The 21,492-nt window shown below is 39.9% G+C and overlaps 1 protein-coding gene across 1 annotated transcript in view; it reads right to left on the bottom strand.

Moving 5' to 3' along the window:
* Nucleotides 1–435: 435 nt before the first annotated feature.
* Nucleotides 436–21,492, bottom strand: part of gucy1a2 (guanylate cyclase 1, soluble, alpha 2) — a 57,951-nt gene continuing 36,894 nt past the window's right edge. The window contains exons 5-9 of the mRNA XM_022195913.2: nt 21,038–21,250; nt 18,291–18,563; nt 15,183–15,326; nt 5,920–6,074; nt 436–5,440 (exon numbers count right to left, since the gene is read on the bottom strand). Of these exons, the coding sequence (XP_022051605.1) occupies nt 5,221–5,440; nt 5,920–6,074; nt 15,183–15,326; nt 18,291–18,563; nt 21,038–21,250 (1,005 nt within the window). The 3' untranslated portion in view covers nt 436–5,220. The remainder of the gene's footprint in view (nt 5,441–5,919; nt 6,075–15,182; nt 15,327–18,290; nt 18,564–21,037; nt 21,251–21,492) is intronic.

Here is a 21,492-nt window from a genome sequence, read left to right as displayed (position 1 = left end):
GATTCCAACAGCAGGCTCAAACAGGGTTCATGTCCAGGTATGTTTACAACGTGACACCAAAGTACCAAACACTGACCGGATTTTTGTTTGACACATGAACGAGATGATCAGTCACTGGTTCCCAGAGTGAGGCCTGAGAGAGATCCCAACAGATTGGAGGATTTTAAAATGTCACAAATATTTCAGAAGTTTTAAAATAAGCTGGTGAACAAACGCTATGGAGGCTACTGTTCTGAGTGGAGTAATGAGCATCTTTTAGGGGAGCTGAATGTTTTTCGTGGGCCCTGGACATGCATGACGAGCATCAACCATGTTTATTTCTGCTGTTAAAACCAGGCTAAAGTTGAACAAACGGAGCAGATTCCCATCAGCCCATACTGTAAGTCAGCGGGGATGAAGTTGATCTTGGCAACAAGACAGTTTATAACAATGCTCTGCAAAAGACATGGTAAGCAACTTTATTTTTTCAATTAAAGAAAATGACAGTGTCATGCTAAATCAGTTGAAGAAAACGTGTCATAATCAAAGAAAATCCTTCAAAATAAGACGTGAATTGAAAAAATTACAAAAGTGCCTACATTTTTTGTAACTCTTGAACAAAAACATATTACTTGAGGGTGTGAAGGTTCTGTGGGACATTGGCAGGCCTTTAGACGGCACACAGACTGACAAAGTATCTGCCTGAAATAGAAAAAGGACAACAGAGCAGAGAAAATGTCAAATCATTTTGGGAATTACAGTGAAAAAATCTGATATATAATTTTATTACAATTTCTATTTGTCAGTTGGAATATATGAAAGAGATCTAAATTGTACAGATTTATTACAGGTACAGTTGACCTTTATTAATAAATTATGTCTGCACGTTGCCAAACCCAGTATAGTCTCATATTGTCTGACACACACAGACAACAGCTGGTGGAGTCATGGATGTATTTGGCTCATGAGAACGTTTGTTCATTATTTAACACAACTTATACAGTATAGTTCAGCCGTACTGCCACTGTAACTGTGACGTATTTCTGTGTGTGAGTAAGTCACCTACAGTCTGCTCTGCAGTCTAATAATCCATGACTGACAACTGCACTGTAGAGAACCAGTACCTGCAACACCTCTGCATCTCACAACAGCAAGACTTGTAAGATCTGGACAAACACGTAATATTATGCCAAGAATTTACAGACTTGGAGACATGAGCCGTGGACACAAGTTGTGTGGGAGTAATGCTGGTGTAATGTCCTTTATTTAGCCTGGAAGCAGAATTTAGGCACGGCTGAAGTGGAGTTTAGATGAGAGCCTGCACTAGATTTATGCTACAATAGACTGATCGAGCACACATTAATGCATGTATGCGGTATCGCAAAGATGACAGAGCAGCTGTTTTTGAAAGGAGGCTCTGCAAAACCCAAATACACACACGAGTGCTTCTCCTGTCTTGCAAAGTCAGTCAGTAAATTTAGTCCTTTTTTTTACTGGTGGATACGGTTCAGCGATATGGAGATTTTTTGCCCCCTCTGTGAACTTTCATTTATTTATGTAATATTATAGTCAAACTGAGTTCGTTTTTCACATATTTTACTTTGTCTGCTAAAACTAAACAAATATGAATTTACTTGTTTTGTTTGTGGAATAATTGATTGTGAGCAGCTGAGTTTGTATGTAAAAACATATAAATTCACTACTACAGACCTTAAGAAGCTTGAAGCGATGTCTTCTGTAACATAATACTTCATTATCAGAAAGAAGGAAGCTACCTAGTACTTTATACGGCCTTAAAGAAATGGAGAGCCTCTGTTGGCCTCTTGGAAAACCTGGTGAACTGCTCTGTAGTGTATCTGACCTTTAGCACTGGACCAGTAGTGACTTCTCTTGGACAAATTTAACAATATTTATATAAAGAGCAATCCCAAAGTGCTAATATTTTGTAAAACTGATGTGTAATTATGCAGGGTGTATTTTTTACTCATGTCCCAGGCGGGTGCTGCAGATTCTGGTTCTCTGTAATATCACAAAAAGAACAAGGATTCTGTAGACGTTCAGGTCCCAGGAGCAGTTTTGGTTTGTTGCCACAAAGCAATAAAACATGATCAACATTATACTGTCTTCTAAAACGTGTAGCAGGCCCCCTCATAAAATTGAGTTGCCAGTTGTCTTTAAATGAATTTATACTGTAGATAAACTCCCTAAGCTTAAGATTACAAGGTTGGTCCGCTAAACAATGGCTAATATCAGGTTAATACACACATTTTCTTTGTGTTACAATTCCTAATATTTTTTTAGGCTAAAAGCTATGCTGCCATGTGTTTGACTGATTGGGGTTTCCCTCTATGTGTTCATTGTCTAGTCCTTTTTTAGTTCTATACTGCACAGCATACCTTAAGCAACAGAAAACACATTTTGAAAATAGGTTATAGTTGTTTTCGTTTTACAGTAAATGTGAATAAGACTATGGGGTGCATGGAAAAAATATTCTCAAAAATATACTTGCATTTCCTGTTAGCAAAATTGTCTATTTTCATTGCCAAAATTGACCAGAACTTTTACAGAACATGCTGTAAATGTGCAAGCTTTTCAAGCTTTCTAATGCTACTGCCGTCTGATGACAGAATTATTTATGGCAATAATTACCTATGACCAAAGTTTGGCAGCTCTTGGCAACCCATCTCCACTTCAAAAACTGTGAGGTCAAAAGGAAATCTTGACTTAGCTTTTCTCCTTCCTCCCATCCTGTCCTCCACTAAGGAATATTACATTGTTACGCTGGTGTTAGTCTCTGTTAGAGGGTATTCCCATTTGTGGGTGAAACGTTTGGCAAGATCAGCATTCGATTTTTTTTGTCTGAAGTAAATTATTACTCTGATGATTTGCCAACAATCTGTGTTCACACAGCAAACCCAGCACATGTTCCTGCAGACTTCCTGCCAGGGCTGGTGGGCTGTCAGAATGTTCTGATCCTGCACTTCAACAACTGCATGTACACAACACACAGCAGGAACCAAACCCTCACACAGATTAGCCAGTGCTGGAGTTGTCTCAGAACTAAATTGGCACATTTTATTTGATCTTTTAGGGGTCCTGCAACCAGTAAATCATTTGGCAAGATGTAGTGAAATCACAACACACAGTTCCTCATCCATTCTTGGTGGAGTTTTGTAATATAAATGTGAACTAAAACCATCCCCAAAATGTATTTTGCCCTTCTGAAGGTCAGTTATTAAGAGTTCAGTTAGTTATTCTGTCAGTAACTTAAGCCATATTGTGATGTTGTCGTACCATAGATAGAAAACACTTTTTTACACCAAGAAGGGAAGCACACACAAGTAGTACCACTCATTCGAATGTAATTTTAAAACCATTTTGGCCATCAATAATGAGCTAAATTTTGCATGTGATGGTAATAATTCTGTGTAATTCTTATAATAATAAAAACATTTCTACTGACATGAAAATGTAAAATTTCACGGATAGTACTGCCTCCTACAATACAGCTATTCCAAGTTTGATGCACTTGATATTTGATTTGTACTTCACTGATGAAGAACAATGGCAGCAATGTAATCTAACTTAAATTATTGTGAATTAATACCGAAAGGTACTCAGACTATCGGACTTCAACCCTTCATGTCCCACTTTATGATTACAGTTTATGAAGACAAAATGTGGTGGCATCTACTTTGCCATGTCTGGGTGACTGAGCTACGTTGAAGTTTTTGGAAGGCCTGAGATTTCCACTGAGCAAATCATACTTAATTTACAACCAAACTAGCAGAGATGAATCTGAATCATGTTGGGTAAATGTGACGGGGCTAGTGTGCACTTTTATATAAGTATCATAGAAAAAACAATGCAAATAAAAAAGATTACATGTGTAAATGTGAGATGTGTCAAATGTGCATACTGTGACTATGTGTACAAGTAGCACTATATTATTAGCACTATATTGTGTGTATTATTGGATCTGGACAAAAAGGCAGGTGAATAGAAATTTAAATATTTGAACTCTTTGAGGAGCGCTTGATTTATCTTACCAGCCACTGGTGAGTGTCTCAAATTGAAATACACAACAAGTCGCTAGTCCAGGTGACTTGCAACATCACAGGTTCAAATGTGGCTTTTAACCTTTGGCACGCGTCATTTCTTTCACTAATGGCACAGAAATGTCATAAAACAAGTGGAAACATTAGATAAATAAATCGCTCCCTATTGTTTTTTTTTCGTCTTTTCAAATATTTGAATTCAATCCATCCTATATTTGTCCTTATTTGAACAGTAAAAAGGCACTGAGCTGGGAATAATTTTCAGTCCTACACATAGTACCTGCAATGAAATGACTGGATTGTTGTCAGTTATAGTTTGCTGTGGGTTAGAAGCAGACAAAGCCCTAAGATCAGCTTAATATGAGCGTTTTTGCCATTTGTCCTTTCATGAACCCTTTAGAATTCAAATCTCCTTGCTTGGGCCTCTGATTTGTCTGTCCTCACTCCAAACCAACTGGTCCTAGGTGGATGGTTTAAACGTAACAAGCAGCAGATGTTATGACATGATACAGGGACAGTTGTGTGGGGAGGAAGGGGAGCTGTTGTGTTCTTCATTAGTGGTCTTCCTTGTACAAGAGGCCATGATGCACAGCAAACATTGGTGCCATCTTCCACAAATTCACACAACTTCATTCCTCTGCACCCGCATTGTTAATGGAAACTGGATTTGTTCTGTTCACACAGTTCCATTGCTAATGAGTTCAACACCGGTCATTTGTATGGCCTCTCTCCAGGTTTTCTCCAAGCATTGTTGTGTAGACCCAGGTCTGGGTACCGTATGGGAGTGAGGACCACTGGAGAGAGCAAGATAGCAGGTCTGGAGCGGAGGAATTCAGCACGATCATTAAGTTTTCTATTAAGGTTTCTCTGCTAATTGATTCCATCAGTACACTTCCTTGGGGATGGATCCTTGTGAGAGTAGCGCACTTGCTGTTCCATGAGTCTGTTGAACCATATCTTCCTCTCTCAGGGGAGATGAGGGCATGTTGTTCTTTTTCACCTATGATGAAAGCGTTTTCTGAGTTTCATTCAAACAGGTCATCCCACAGGTCTGAGTCCAAGTTTTTACATAATGCATTTGCATATCCAGAGATCTGTGTAATTGGTTTCCTGCATGTTCCATGGGTTCAAATCCAGCCACTCGCATGATGAACATCTGTGTAAGCTAGTCTGCGTATTAAATCTACAAACTTGTTTCTCTTAGAAACATGGTCCCAATGCTGTAGGAGACTTTCCTCATAGAGGCTGGAGGAGCAGAGCGGGAGCTGGTCAGTGAGGCATGGCTGTGGGAAGTCCCCGCCTCCAGGAAGTAGCACGTCCCTGGGATCTCTTTGGGAAAATTTTCTGGGAGCTCCAGCCGTGAACGAGGAACAAATGAAAAAGAGCGGTCGTCTTTCAACAATCTGTTGATAAGAGAGCAGACCAAAAGAACTATTATTACTGAATCTTTAAAAAAAAACTTGAAAGTAAAAACTTGAGTAAAAAGACAATTTGTCTGTATAAGCATTCACTATCAATACAATAACAGCCAATAAAACTGAACTTTGTGTCAATGTGTATCAACATGTAAATGTCGTACAGACATTGCTTAATCCATGTAAGAACACAGCTTTGTTTGGATTCATCACGTTAAACCTTATTAGTCATTAGACATACAAGCATGCAGTGGGAATAAAATGCAAAGTCAGACAAGGTGGCAGATTCTTCATGCCTTCAAATGTACACATAATTATATGTCAAAAAGACTGAATCCACATGCAAAATGAACCGCTTTGGTTAAGGAGAAAAAATATAAAATCGCATGGTTCAAAACAAGGTAACTCACTTTCTGTGTTTGTGACTATGTGTCCATGTGTGTGTAATGTATACTTTGATTACTTACTGATAAGTTGTGGGACTAACATTGATACACCTCGGATGGCTTCCCGATTCAAACTTGCTGGCCAGTGTCACGTTGTTCCCAAACAGGCAATAACGCGGCATTTTAACGCCGACCACACCTGCCAGCACTGAACCTGTGTGGATACCTATCCTTAGCTGAGAGAGAAAGGGAGGAAAAAGGAGACAGAGATATTAGAGCACTGGCATATCTAGCAGGATTCGACAGAGTGCAGTTTAAACAGTATTTCAAGTGTGAATATGTTGACAACATATGTGCATTTGACATGAAAATGAATGAAGCTGCTGTTTTTACTGTATCTTCACTCAAGTCTTTGTCTACGCTACTTTTTTCCCCCCTTTCTTCGTCTTAATTTCTTGTGTTTGCAGCACAATTGCTATGTAGTCATCAGTAAAGTCTAACCTCAAGTCAGTTATTTAAATCCCTTTTTATGGTGAAAGCAAAAAAAATCAAAAAGAAAATCACACATTTCAGCATCTCAATTGTGAGTCTGTTATGTTTCCTTTGTTACATAGGACACAGGTTGTGGAATCTGGGGCACATAAGCAAGTAATTTAAGTATCCCGTGTTAAACTGGAGGACAATAAAAAAGATTTTTTCACTATTTCTTGACATTTTGAGAGACAAAAAATTAAATATTCAGCACTTCACTTGATAACAATTACAATTCTTAGGCAAAGCTCAACTTTTTATCCAAGATTTGTAAGCACTGTGACAAACTCATCCGATCTATGTCTGAATTGAACCCATCTTGACCTCCAAAATGATACAATAAACATACCTGGCACTGCTGTGCATGTTCATAAATTAAATCCCCTGCTAAACTGAGCTGATGAGATTAATTCATGCACTGCCTATCCTGCAGCACAAAGGCCATCTTGTTTGTGAGCCAGAAGTGCTGTGTGTGCATTGATCCGATTAATGGAAATTGTACTGTGGCAATCATACTTCCAAATTAGAGTGGATGTTATTATCTAATTTGATATCCTGTGGCAGCAGATTTTTGGAGTGATGAAAATCTCAAAATAGCACGAGCGTGAGGGGGAAATTAATCAAATTAATAATTGATGTTCATTTGGTGACAGATATATGTCAGCAACATGGCGTTCATATTATAATCTGGCTAAAGCTTGAATCTATAAATGGCTAGAGGCAGAGTGAAAGCCATCTCGCCACCGTTCCAGTTCACAGCCACTTGGGCAACTATTGATTTCTATCACTTGGGGGTGGGGGGTGGGGGCGGGGGGGGGGGGGGGGGGGGGAATCACACATACTGTACAGTACACACACACAGAGACTCACAAAAGTCAGTGGATTTCTAATGGTCTACTTGAGCATCTCATCACCTTGGTAACCAATGCGACCGTGTGCATTCCAGCACACTGCAAGGTAGTCATGGCAACAGCAGGCGAGGGGGGTAGTGAGATAGAAGGAGCACAGACGTACAGAAAGACAATGAAGAGAGCGCAAAATAAACCTATAATTAGAAGGCAAGCAGGAGAGGCAAAAAAAAGAGGGAGACAGAAAGCGAAAGAGAAAGGGCTGCTAGGTGCACGAGTGTGACCTATTTCTGTAGCTAAACTGCTTGCAGATGGCCATGTACTTGTCTGCCTCTACAACAGACAACCACTCACAGACACACACACAAACAAATCTGCATCCAGCGCCCACTCTCCGCTTTATTTCTAAGTCTCAAAACACAGACACAGTAACACTCATGCACTCTTCCCCTCCTTTTTTGCTGTGAGTCAGCATCCATAGCACATGGCCTTCAGCGAGCCAAAGAGCAAATGGCGCAGCAGCTCAGGCAACCAATCACATTCCAGCCTCTGGCCAAGCTGACGGAAAGATATGGAAACTGAAACACTGAGACGACAGAGTTATTATTGAGTGAATGCGGTTTCTCATGCACTCAGTGAACAGTTTACGAGGTACATCAAGCTACAACAGCCCAGTACAAAATTAATAACAAATAAAGGTTATGTTGTTGATACACCTGGATATAACATTAGAAATACCTCTCAGTATAACAAAGTACAGTTCCATAGCACCATGAAAAACAACCTCAAAAAGGATCCCAGCATTGAATCAATACTTTTCTAACAGTTACAGCAGAAACTGATTATTACCGTAATGATGGCAGGTCTGCTGTACTGCACTGCATCACTTTAAGCTAGTGGTACCTAATAAAATAAGAGTACAGTTCACTTTTAACTGTTGTAAGCAAACCGCAACGCACATTCAGTCAAAGGTGCTCCAGATTACCGTAGTTGTGTTTTTTAGAACTGAAATGATCACTTAATTGATTAGTAACGATATGTTTTGAGGACAAATTCCAAACGTATGCTAGTTTCCAAAACTGAAACATAAGGATTTGTCAAAATTCTCTCTTTAATATAATTTTCAATCTAATATCTCTGGGCTTTGACTTTTGGTCAGACAAAGATCAGCATTTTAAAGATGAGCTCTGACAAAGGAGAATGGGCACATTTTAGAGAACTGAAAGATCTATATATAATAAAAAGAATTAGTTGTGGTTCTGTAGAGTTCTTCTATATAAAGAATAAAGTAATTATTAGCTGCAACATCACTGTCTTGGTGTTTATGAAGAGTAAAAGCCACATTCTTGACACATATGTACAAAATAATACAATCATTTTATATGTAATGCTATACCTGTACAGTGTAGTATATGGTGGTACGGTACTTTATGTATTGACTGATCTGCTGTTGTCCCATAACCACTTCCATAATCCCTTCACATCAGCATGTACACAGAATGGTATGCATAGGGTATGTGGACTGCAGGCATGAAAGTGCTGTCATACAAGCTGTCAACAACAGCAGCCACTTCTGAATGAATTGCTGCACAGATTATGAATGTAATGTGTGTCTGGTGGACTTGAGCTCACATAAGCACAACAACAACCTGACGTCGACACAAGCCTGCATGCGAAGAGTGTAAAAGCGCGCATGTATAGCAGACACCACAGTTTCTGCAGTGTTTTTGGTCAGAACACCATTGAAGTTTGGGCACTACAAGCACTACATCCCTCACACCTGCTCACCTACTCACACACCCACACACACACACACACACACACACACAAGCACACACATACACAAAGATCACGCCACGGGCCTGAAGTTGCAGCAGCAATACAGATGAAAAGAACTTACAATGTTTGGTTTCTATATGTGTTTCTCTCTTGACATCTGACTCCTCTATATATTTCCTCTGTGTTGCTGGATCACCCTCTCCATTTCTCGCTCGCTAAACATTTTTTCTCAGTTCTCTCTCACAGCTCTCATGCTAGTTTGCATAACAGTGCAACACTGGCTGGAGCTGAGTGCACTCACTGAACAGCATTTATCACGCTGAAGTGTTGAATATCTCTGTAGCTCTCTGTTACACCGACATGAAGAGAAATAAGAAGGAGGAGAGCAAATCAAAGGGTGCAAAATATAGAGAAGCAAAACAAAGATCAAAATTGGGAGAAGGAAGAAATGAGGAAAATTGAAGGAGTGAGTTAAAGAGAGGCTGTGGAGGAGAGAGTGAGGGAGGAGAGAAAGATAAAGAGGGGAAGAGGAAAACAGAGAGAGAAAGTGGAAGAGCAAGAGAGCAGGCCAAAAATGCTTGGCAAGGCCTTTCTATTTTGAGACGAATGGACAATGTGAGGAGCACAGCATACACGGAACAGTGTCCTTTCTGTTGTTCAGCAGCTCTTCGTCTTAGCTTCTCTCACACATACAGGTTTTATTCTGATCTGTACCACGTATATTTCTTCAAAAGACTAAAACTGGAGCACAGAAAATCATTCTGCAATGTTCTCTCAAACATCAAAGCAGGTTTAACCAGGCAATGTTCTTTATCATTCTTTCTCTCTGACAAATATCAAGACCAAAACCAGCAATGTGTCAGTCAGTGTCGCTGTGCTTTCTAAATGACGTAACCCACTTTACTTTGTAAAAATGTAGAGCTTCATTATTTTTTTAAAAGGTTCATTTATTACCTAAACCAGCAGATACTGTGTAATACTGTGTATTTTTTCATAGCAAAAGCTTTTCATGTAATCTAAGTTTTCCAGGTGAAAATGAAAGACGGCGACATTGTTCTAAATGTCATTCTGCATTGTTGTACCACATTAATGGGCTCTGTTCCACCAATGACCTGCAGCAAACATACTGTAGACAGCGATTTTGACAGACATCTTTTAATACTGCAACTAAGCACTTCAGCCTACAAAGCTACTGAGAGTGTTGGGTCACCTTCACTGAGACTGGACAAACGATAGACATAAATAAATTATATCCTGTGTTCCTTTTTTATTCTACTGAATTAACACAAGAGCTTTAAATTAAACTCCCTCCGCTGTGCCTCTTTCCTTCTCTTCCTACTTATTATACTCAATCACCGTTCAACTGACCTATAAAAAAATACAGTTATGTCAAAGATACATAAAATACTGTTAAATGCAGTTTCACAGTTGACATGTTTTTAATGTTAGTCGTACCTGACAACCCTCTAAAGGTGGGTCAACACTTATGACACCACCTGCTGCGACTGTGATGAAAAGCAGACAGTTGTGCCTTTATTTATTGTCACAGATTGTTTGTTTAACTGCAGCTGATATGTGGGACACATGCGTTTCCTCTACAAATATAACTACAGTATTTTAAATGTCCTACTGCCAAGGTGCAAAAATTAACCACTGGTTAAAAATATCCTGATGCAACACAAAAGAGAAATATGAACACAAGAGATGAGGAGAAAGTAGAACAAAGCTGAGCTAATCTAGAAACAACAACCACATACACACCACACTCTGACACATCATGGTGCATAAATCAAACCAAATGTTGCACACATACATCCACATGGTGCATATAATCATGTCCTACTGTTTTCAGGAAGCAACAATGGACGCACAGGTACACGACACACAAAGCACGCTGTGAGCGGTCCCACTGTCAGTTCATGCAGCTGGCTGGTGGAGAAAAGTGTAACACAAACACAGACATATTAAGATGCACAATGTCTCTTGCCTCGTTTCATAAAGACACACTCTACTGGTCCAATAGCACTCTTCTTCTTTTTCTTTCGGCTTTTCCCTTCAGGGGTCGCCACAGCCAATCAATTGCCTCCATCTAACCCTGTCTGCTGCATCCTCTTCTCTCACACCAACTACCTTCATGTCCTCTTTAACCACATCCATAAACCTCCTCTTTGGTCTTCCTCTAGGCCTCCTGCCTGGCAGTGGGAAACTCAGCATCCTTCTACCAATATATTCACTGATCCAATAGCACTAAAGACTAGAAAAGTTATTCTGTGTTACGCAGCTTCTCTGACTCTTACCACTCTCTATTCTCCTAAAACTACCGGAAGTGTATCTTTTTGAATTAAAAACAAAATTATTCATTTATTATAAGGTTTTCTTCATTTTTAATACGTGCAATTAGGTGTCACAATGTGTGTTTTGTTGTTAGATCTTCACTGAAATGCACATCACAAATAAATAAATACCCATCATGCTGTTCTTCGGGCATTTGAGCGGAGAAGTTTGACTTAATTTCAGAAAATAATGTGCGCATTTGTGAAACGACAGCAAAAACAAAAAATAACAACTAAAACATTAACTGGATGATGAAAATTTGTTTTATCAAATATAAATATTTAGAGAATATAGTCCAAAGCTACTGGCTAATTCGCTGACCTCTAAATAAAGTCTTTTATCCAAATAAATCCTTTAGCAATGCATAGTAGATGTCACTAACATTTTTAAAAATGCATTCATCGCTTCAGTTTTCTGTTTCGTTTTGGTCCTATTCTCCAACAGAATTGCATAAAATGTTCAAAAAATATGCATGTGCGTCATGAAGGTCAAGCACAAGGTTGTTTATGGAAAAGCTACAAGACACTGGACTTCTTAAGAACACATTGCCGTAGTGAAGTGGCAGCTCAGAAGGAGGTGCCAAAAACTACAACATTTCTTAAGGTTTTTAGTGGCGGGACCAGTAGAAGTAGCTAAGATTTTATTTAAAAAAACAAAACAAAATAAAAGTTACTATTAGGCTAATGAAGCTTCAGGGGAAATGAACACTGGCACTGTATCACACAACAAAGGCCATATATACTCAAGCAGTCTTTTAGTTCATGGCACGGACATGACACAGACAGACAGACAGACAGACAGACAGACAGACAGACAGACAGACAGACAGACAGACAGACAGACAGACAGACAGACAGACAGACAGACAGACAGACAGACAGACAGACAGACAGACAGACAGACAGACAGACAGACAGACAGACAGACAGACAGACAGACAGACAGACAGACAGACAGACAGACAGACAGACAGACAGACAGACAGACAGACAGACAGACAGACAGACAGACAGACAGACAGACAGACAGACAGACAGACAGACAGACAGACAGACAGACAGACAGACAGACAGACAGACAGATATTTATTTATCCCCATAGGGAAATTGTTGTATCCGGCAGCTCATACAAAACACATACAAACGTCGTCATATGTAAAAACATAAAACACAAAAAGGGCAACCGAGTTGAAATTGGAGGAGCTATGAGGAGTTATGTATTCTGATGGCTGAAGGGATGAAGGATCGCCTGAAGCGCTCCGTCCTGCAGCGCATTGAAAGCAGATGGTCGCTGCGGCTGCTCTTTTGTCCGCAGACAGTACTGTAAAAAGGATGGGTGGGATTTGTCAGGATGGTGCCCCTCATGCATCTCTGCACCACTATTAGCACACCACATCCATGTTTAGAAGTAGATGATACTCCAAAGTGTCTTTATCACAAAGTTCTAATGCCAAAACAAAAGTTTAATATTTTTTATACTTATTTGACAAAAATTTACGAAACCTGGAATCACCATGCACAACATTTTTTTCAAAATGCCGCCAGGTGTTTTTAATACTGTGAAAATGGTGGCTCTACATACTATAGATGTTGGACTATTTATATTTTAATCACATACCATGCTTGTCTTCTATCTGATCTGTGCAAACACAACCAGCCAAAAAAAAATTTGAATTTTTGTCATTTGACTATTTGTCACAACTGATGGCTTCATTATGCAGAGGAGAGCAGAATTTGTAGATTTATTACAGAATACAATTGGCAAATTATTTATTTTCAGCCAATTTTTGAGCAAGACACGTAGAATAAACAGATTTTTATAAAATACCAGGATTTGGAGCTTAGATTCAGTTAATTTACCTGACAGAATAGCTTGTCAGAGATGAGTAGTTCAAGGACCATTGTACAGTGGTCCAGTGATTATTTCCATTTCTACAGTTAGTAGCCAAGGCAAATTACATAATTTTGCAATTTTTTAAAGGGTAAAGTTCCTTTACAGGTCATTGTTGAACTGTTAATTAATAAATACAGATAACAAGACAAGCTGTGCAAGGAATATGTGTGATTCGACTCTGATTGATTGACGACACCACATATGCACCTAATTAGAGACAACACAAAGTCAGGAAGAAAAAAAGAGTTTTTCAAGTTGGAAAAGGGATACACCAACTAGGGATGGGGCCGATCTGACCCAGTATCGATATCGAGTTCCGATACCATCGTAATTCACAAATCTTTAATTTCCTATCCAACCTGTGGAGATTTCCGACCTACGATCCACGTCTGTGCTTTAATGTTGTCTGCTGAAATGACTCCACAAATGATTCCCTGCTGGCTGCTCTGCTAGCTGACTGCAAACTGTGGAATGGATTTCCTGAACGAAGGCATGTCTCAATGAGACGTGAAGTAATGAGACACGCCTCCGTTCAGGAAATCCATTAAATGGTTTGGAGCAGGCTAGCAGGCGAGCACTGAGCAGCACTGTAGCTAACCAACTTTTCATCGCATGTCTGCTGTGTGGGAATATGTACGGATGTATGCATGTATGTCCCAAAAGGCAACTTGAGGTAAGTAGAAGGTCAGAGGGAAGTCAGAAAAACAGGAAAAATCCCACCCTAAAAACAAATATGCAACTCTGAAAGTGTGTATCCATTAGATGCATTTTTCCCACATTTACCGCACCACATCTGAAACTACACGACACTGTCACATAACAGTGCTTTCAGCTTGAAAGTCTGGCAGATGTGTCGGACCAACATGACAACTCAGCTTTCTCTTTTATTTCGAAAACACTCCAGCAAAAAGTATTTCTGAAAGCCTGAACTCTGCACGCTGCATCGAACTTGCATAAAGCAGAAGTCGAGTCTGCTTTATGCAAATCAGCTGCGACCCTTTCCAGGGAGACGCATCAGATCGCAGCTAGAAACACACGGCATGCTGGTCCGTACATTTCGACTTATCTGCCAGACTGTCAAACTGAAGCTGTCATGTGACCAGGCAGTTTTCAGATGCCGTGCCTTCACATGCAAAAGAAAAAAAAAAAAAAAAAGATCTAGTACCTTCAGAGTTTCAAATTGACTGTCAATATTTATGAAATCCAAGACAAATACACACAAAGGGTAAAATTCTCTAACACTACCCCTCTCCAAATAAAATACGAAGGGCTGCTTCATCTGATCAGCACAAATTAATTATACCTGTTTTTGTAGCATCAACAAATTGATATCATACTTGTAGAGAGGAGTTTATTGCAGACTCATATAAAATCAATAATAATGTTAATAATGATATTAAAGCAAACAGAGCTCTGGTATCGGAATATTATCTGTATCAGCAGATGTCCAAATTAAGGTATCGGGATCAGATCGGAAGTGAAAAAACGTGGATCGGTGCATCCCTAAAACCAACAGTGTAATCAGTCACAATTGGAATGATTTATGACAAAAAGTCACTGGGGGAAGTTCAGGTCAGTTTAAGTCTGTTTGGTAACAACCAGTTTGACACAACTGCTCTCATATTTTAATATCTTATTCGTGGACTACGCAAAATATACAGAAGTCGAAGACAAACACTACAAAGTGCATTCAGCTGGAGTTACAGAAAGAGTTCTCTACTAAAAAGAGATGAATGGCAGTGCACAGACAAGATAAATGTAAAGAGGTACTCAGAGATAAGGTTGTAGGTACAGAAGACAAAATGCAAACACACAAAGTAAACAAAGATACAGATCCCTGAACACTTTTAGGAAGTCATGAAGCCACATACTCATTAAACAAAAGCTGGGAAATCATCTGGATCTTCTAGTTTCTCTCAATGATCATCCAACAACTTTATCTAATGAATGAAAACTCACCTTGATAGGTTTCCCATCAGGTGTCAGTACTTCCTCGGAAAGTTCCATCATCTTCAGAGCCATGTGTGCGATTGGTTTTGCATGACTATCGACCTTCTTATGAAGCCCTCCTGCCACGCAGTAGGCATCACCTATTGTCTCGATCTGTGTGAGAAATGGAAGAAGAGGAGCGGATACTGAGATGAATGAATCATTGTAAAATTAAGTGTGGCTGCTGTGAGCATAAGCTGATCTGTGAAACTAAGTAGCTCCAGAGTAGGAGAAAATTAAAAGCACACTTCATTCTTCATGAAATATAAGAAGAACTATTGCTTGTTTCTCTCTCTGGGCACACATCCTTCACTATAAGAGTTGGTTTCCGTAAGTGTGATTACTGAGATCTTCAGCATTTCTACAGATCTCAGTAATCACACTTATGGCATTTTTTCACTGCGACTGACCCATTCTGAGGAGTCACAAAGGCCAAGGACAAACAACAACACAATTTTCATTAATTCTTGACATGTTTTCATGTTTTAATAGTCACTGAAACATTTAACTGTATTTTATAAAAGGCAATATAAGTTGGCTATTTTTTTTTGTTTTAAAGGAACCAAGAATAAAATGAAACATAGATGTGTGCCTTACTGTTCACTACTAGAGTCAGCTTAAAGGAAATGTATGAGTGCCACGAGGCAAAAATATTTATTTCCACAATGAAACGGATAAATGAAACTGTTGGTAACATGACATTACAAAACTCTTATGTACCAAAAACACCAGACAACTGTTCTGCTTCAGTGAATTTACAGATTAATCATTTGGTCGGCAAAAATGCTTGGATCAACTTAACCAAATATATTTGTGCCCAAAACACATTTTCTGAATTAATTTCTTTCAAATGTATTTGTGGAAATATAGCTGGCGAGACAAAATGTAAAAAAAGCTTGAAAGATGCATTACTGTGCCTTTTTTAAAGGCTGCACTTCTGTTTTTATTTTAATAAAGCTTCTCCAATACTTATCAGTTGGCTATATAGACCCTCCAGAAAAACGCAGGCTAAAATCCTTGATTATGCAAATAAATATGCGGGGTTTTTATGCCATTTTATGCGGGGAAATTGCGGAAAGTTGCAAAGTATGCGAATAGTTGTGAAATATGCAAAATATGCATGATTCACCTGCCGTCTGGCCGTGGAGGGATGTGTCCTCTAATCAGACACTGGGACTGCTGTGGGGTTACTGTGCTTTGGGAGGGGGAGAAGCTCACAGCAGCACCTGCTGCTTGTTGAAAACAGTAACTGCAGAATGATCCCAGTTTTCCTGTCAGTCTCCAAAATGGCAGAACGGCGAGATTTGTGGCTAGTCACTTTTGACAAAAAAAGTCGCTAGGACGTTTTGGAAAGTCGCTAAATTTAGCGAGAAAGTCGCTAAGTTGGCAACACTGGCACCGCGCTCCGCATCAGCTCGTGCTTCTAGTGTGTGTGTGAATGAACTGATGACGTCAGGCCGGGCGTCACATAAAAACTCACAACTCCATTTATTTTGGTTATAGTTTTCTCATTTTATGTGGAAATTATGAAATCAAGCGGGACCCGCATATTTCTCTTTTTTTTTCGTGGAAATGTGAGATTCTTGTGGGAATTATGTGCTGTTTTGCGGGGATTATGCGGCCTTTTGGGAAATAATTGACCCCCGCATAATCAGTGGCATTTTAGTGATTAATGCGGGAATTCATGCGATCGCATAATCACGTTTTTGTGGAGGGTCTAGCTATAACACTAACAGTAGTCTGTTACTATTGAGGGTAAATGGTGTAAAGATCTATTTCCAAAACTGCCGCAGCAGCTGTGTACACAGATGAAGTATGATTTGAGCCATAAAGTCAAGTATTTTAGTCCCAGTTTATGGCTCGTTTACGGCAGACTTTGCAGCAGTAGCACATCTCTTTCCTTGAAGAATTAGCACATGTGAAATGCTCACATGTGAATAAAGCAAACAAGAAGAGCCACTTTCATGGATGTGTTGGCATATCTCCAGATAAAGGAGTGAGATATGTGTCATAACAGATGACACAGTCCTGAAAAAAGGATAGCACAAGAGAAGAAACAGAAAAAGAAAACTAGGAGACAAACTGCTCTCATTAAGGCCTGCCACCGGCTAAATCATTTCAACAGTAACCATGACAATGGCGACATATGGGTGATTCAATCTCCTCACCATGTCCTCCTGTTCCTGCCATCTCTCTGACACACAAACTTCTACTGCTTTGCACATAAACCCTCTTTCTCACAGCCAGTCTTTCTACCTTTCTCTGTATAGCTGCTTCCATTTCGCTGTATATCCAACATGTGACATTTCTGAGAACTGAAATAAAAGGAACAGCACATTTTCATAGAAAAGTGGTAATTCTATGTGATTGTCACACTAACTGAGGAAAGATGATGATGGAAGGAAGCAAAGGTGGCAAGAGTAAAAAAGAACAGAAAGAAACTAATCGGGTAACGGAGAGGATGGAAGAAAAGAGGGAAAGACAGCAGACTACAGTGATGACTGTAACTAGGCCCAAAGCCACACTGTCAGATGGGCAATATTGACACATCGTTGTTAAGCCCTCACAGACTGGCCATTAATCAGCTACTTTTTCCACAACACAAGTGCACCCACACATGACTGCACACAGCACACACACACAGATATACATGAATACACACACACACACACACACACACACACACACACACACACACACACACACACACACACACACACACACACACACACACACACACACACACACACACACACACACACACACACACACACACACACACACACACACACAAGTATATTCAGCACACACTGACAGTGACACACCCTGGAAAGGTTTAGCTGGTAACACTTAAAAGACTCCAAGAAATGAGGACTAACTTTCTGGGAAACTGTCGAAAACTAAAACAACTATGATGACCTCATTCTACAGAGGACTACACATCAGCCAGTAAAGCCTCTCTCTCCCTATGTGACATTTCCCTGTTGTTTTCTTTACAGTTTTGAAAGCCTTGCTCCAATAGCTCAACAGGTGTTACTACATCACATGAAGACGGTGCACATCTTTTTGTCTACTGACCTTATAAACATCCAAAATGCCACACTGGTAATCGAAGCGAGTGTAGAGTTCATTCAGCATGGAGATGACCTGCATGGGTGTGCACTGGGCGCACACGGCGGTAAAACCCACGATGTCCGAGAACAGCATGGTGACATCATCAAATTTGCGAGCTGGCACTGGCTGACCCTGCCACAGTTTCTGAGCCACATCCCCCGGAAATATGGAATAAAGGAGATCCACCGTTCTCCTCTTTTCCTCCTCCAGTGCCTGATGAGTCCGCTCTAATGTGGCCTGGAAGAGGAGAGAGGCAGATTAAGAGGGTTTGTTCTCTGCTTTGGCTTGATGAAGGCACTGATGACAGCGATGCTGAAATGTGGGAGTACTGCACCAAACTAAAACTGCTGGTATAGGCAAATGCATTTGTGTGTGATGTAGTTTTGATTGTGTGTATCTGTATATGCTCGTTTGTGTCCGTGGGTACGCTTCTTAATGCCAAGTCTGTCTGATGCAGTGCTATGCCACTGTTTAAGTAGGCAAGTTGACGAAGATATAGCTATTTATAACCGTGGCCTGGGGGGGTAATTGCAGTGAGAGAGAGCGATGCAATGAGCAGATTCATAGGATTGGGTCAAGACTTAGTGACTTGCTCAAGGGTACTTTAAAAGCAAATTATAAGAGCAAGTCCTAGGAGCCACATTCTTCCAGCCAGTGTGGATTTACACACTTAACATTTAACTCGTAAATATCATGGATTTAGTAAGTTTACTTTAGTGAGCTGTCTCACGTGTTCCGGAAAACTACAACAAAGATCTACTAAACATAGTAAATATTCAACTGTCATAGTCACAGGCTGCCAAATGTCATTCTGATTGGAGGCCAATATTCAGGAAGGCACTTAGAGATGTCACAAAATCAACACTTTGGTATCAAGCTGATGCTGGAATTCCAACTCCTATCAAGTAATGAATGTCTATATTTTGCCTTTGAGTTGATCGAGAAGTTACAGACGACCAAAGGCTGAATGCAAACTGTGTCAAAAAGCACTGTGAATGAAAGGAAACACAGCAAACTTATCTGAGCCCCTCAAAGACAGGCATTCTGATCTGTATAAAAAATTTAAGGTGAACATTTTAAAGTTGTTAACTATATATTTACAACTTCATCGACATGTTCAGCACTTTAAATGTTACAGATGTTGCGACATCTGCAGTAGCAATGCTACAGACACAGCATTCTCAAAGGCTAGCATTAGCTGGCAGTAGCTTACAACATTTATCTATGTGCTGCTCTTAGACTGCTGCCTTTACCATCCAGTCTGTAAACATATAGCAAGCCTGAGTGTGTTAGCACTCTGTGTACAAGAGGTTTTTTTAACAGGAGAATATTTTAAATTGTTATTTGTTTAATGTTTTTCTGCCATCAAATTTGGCTTTGAGAATCATGAAATTTCAGTGTCATTGGTAGCAACTACAAATCTCTGGTTTTGTTACATCCCTTGTCTGCCCTAACAGGAACCAGTCAGTGGACAGCTCCAGACAGAGAGAAGAGGAGGATGAGAGAGGAGTGGCAGGCTGCAGGTAGCTTAACTCATTTTGTTGAGACTGTAATGGACAATAAGGGATATGCCTCATCTTTCAGTGTCCGATTACCATCACAAGAAAGGGCTGCTGGCCTTGTGGCACATGTATGCACCACGGGGGCAGCAGTGGAACGACTGTCGAGAGCTACAACCTCGTCCACTTCTTGTTGCCGACACCTAAATGCATTCTGTGTCTGTTGTTTCTGTTAGTAGCTGGTGGGGTTTAGCGGTAATAAAACCCTCCAGAGCCAACAATTAATCACTTCACCAGTATGACCTGTGCCATGACACAAGCTAGTGCCTGATTGTAAAATAGTGCTTGCACTATGTGACCAGTTTACTGTTGTTGTGGCATTTTAAGAATGAACAAATGATAAAACTAGATGAATAGGATGTATGAATCAAATGTAAGAGCTAACAATGATAAGATTGGAAGACCTAACGTGTCAACTGAAGTTATGAGTACACTAAATAATCCTGTGGAAAGCGGCCAACCAACGGAAACCTATGGAGCCCATATAAGGCATAAGACAGGAAGTGCATGTCCTCTGTACATCTACACTCGTGAGTTGAATCCCAGGTCATGCATAGCTAAGCAGAAATAATGCCAACCTAGCAGAAATTTAAAAAAAAACAGGAAGTGGTCTAAGTTTTGATAAGATCACATCATATACATTCTGATTGGGTCTTAAGACGATGGTTTGCGGCCTTCCAGAATGAAAGAGGAGTGTTTAATAGAAGGTATAAAAGAACGTTTTGTGTCGTCAGTTAAAATCTCAAGTTTTTGCTCATGTTTGTTCTTACAGCCTCTATACTGAATAAACATTATTCGCATTAGACTCTGAAGACTGCTTGAAGACTCTCTCTTGAAACCTTTTTGAAGACTCCAAGTTTTGATGCAGAATTGATTTTCTGACGATGTGTTTGACAAAGCAGCCTGAGCACCACTGGCCCTGAGCAGGCAGACTGAGTCTCAGCACTGTAAATGCATCCATGCTGGTCAAACAGTTGCATCAAATGAAATGTTCACATAATTATCTTGCAATAAAAGCCACACTGTAACGAATAACCTGATTGGCTCTGATGAGGTTATGTTTTCACAATGACAAACTTGTGTAATAAATGGAATTGGCTGCGTTTTGAAATGCATATGAATAGATCAAAAATCCATGGGCAACCCTTGTACCTTGAGTTTGTCCATTCTTTTCTTCAGGCCATCCTGGGCCTTGGCTTGCTCCCCCACCAGGATAACGTCCCGCGTGGCGTCATGGATGGGGATATCTGACAGATGGAGACCCCTGCCCATCAGCTCCTCCAGTTTATCAACACGTGGAGAACCCAGAAACATCAGGGAGCAGGATTCGGGCACATGGATCATCTGACCCTTTAACTCCATCACCTGGCAGGAAGAACAATCAAATGAGAGGAAAGTATGTCAATTCAATGTCCATTTTTTAAAATAACATTATGTTTCTAACAATAAAGTACCCACTTCAAGATAGTGAAGAATGATTATTATTAGACATTAGACACAGATTCAGTTACTGTCAGTGGGGTGGTTTGTGTTCAAAATTGTGTCATTTCCACTTCATCATTGCTTTTCTCTACACAGCATAATTACCACAGACATAAGTTACTGTA

This window comes from Acanthochromis polyacanthus, chromosome 13 (assembly GCF_021347895.1).
Source record: "Acanthochromis polyacanthus isolate Apoly-LR-REF ecotype Palm Island chromosome 13, KAUST_Apoly_ChrSc, whole genome shotgun sequence".
Classification (NCBI taxonomy): Eukaryota; Metazoa; Chordata; class Actinopteri; family Pomacentridae; genus Acanthochromis; species Acanthochromis polyacanthus.
This window is presented reverse-complemented; position numbering and strand designations above follow the sequence as displayed.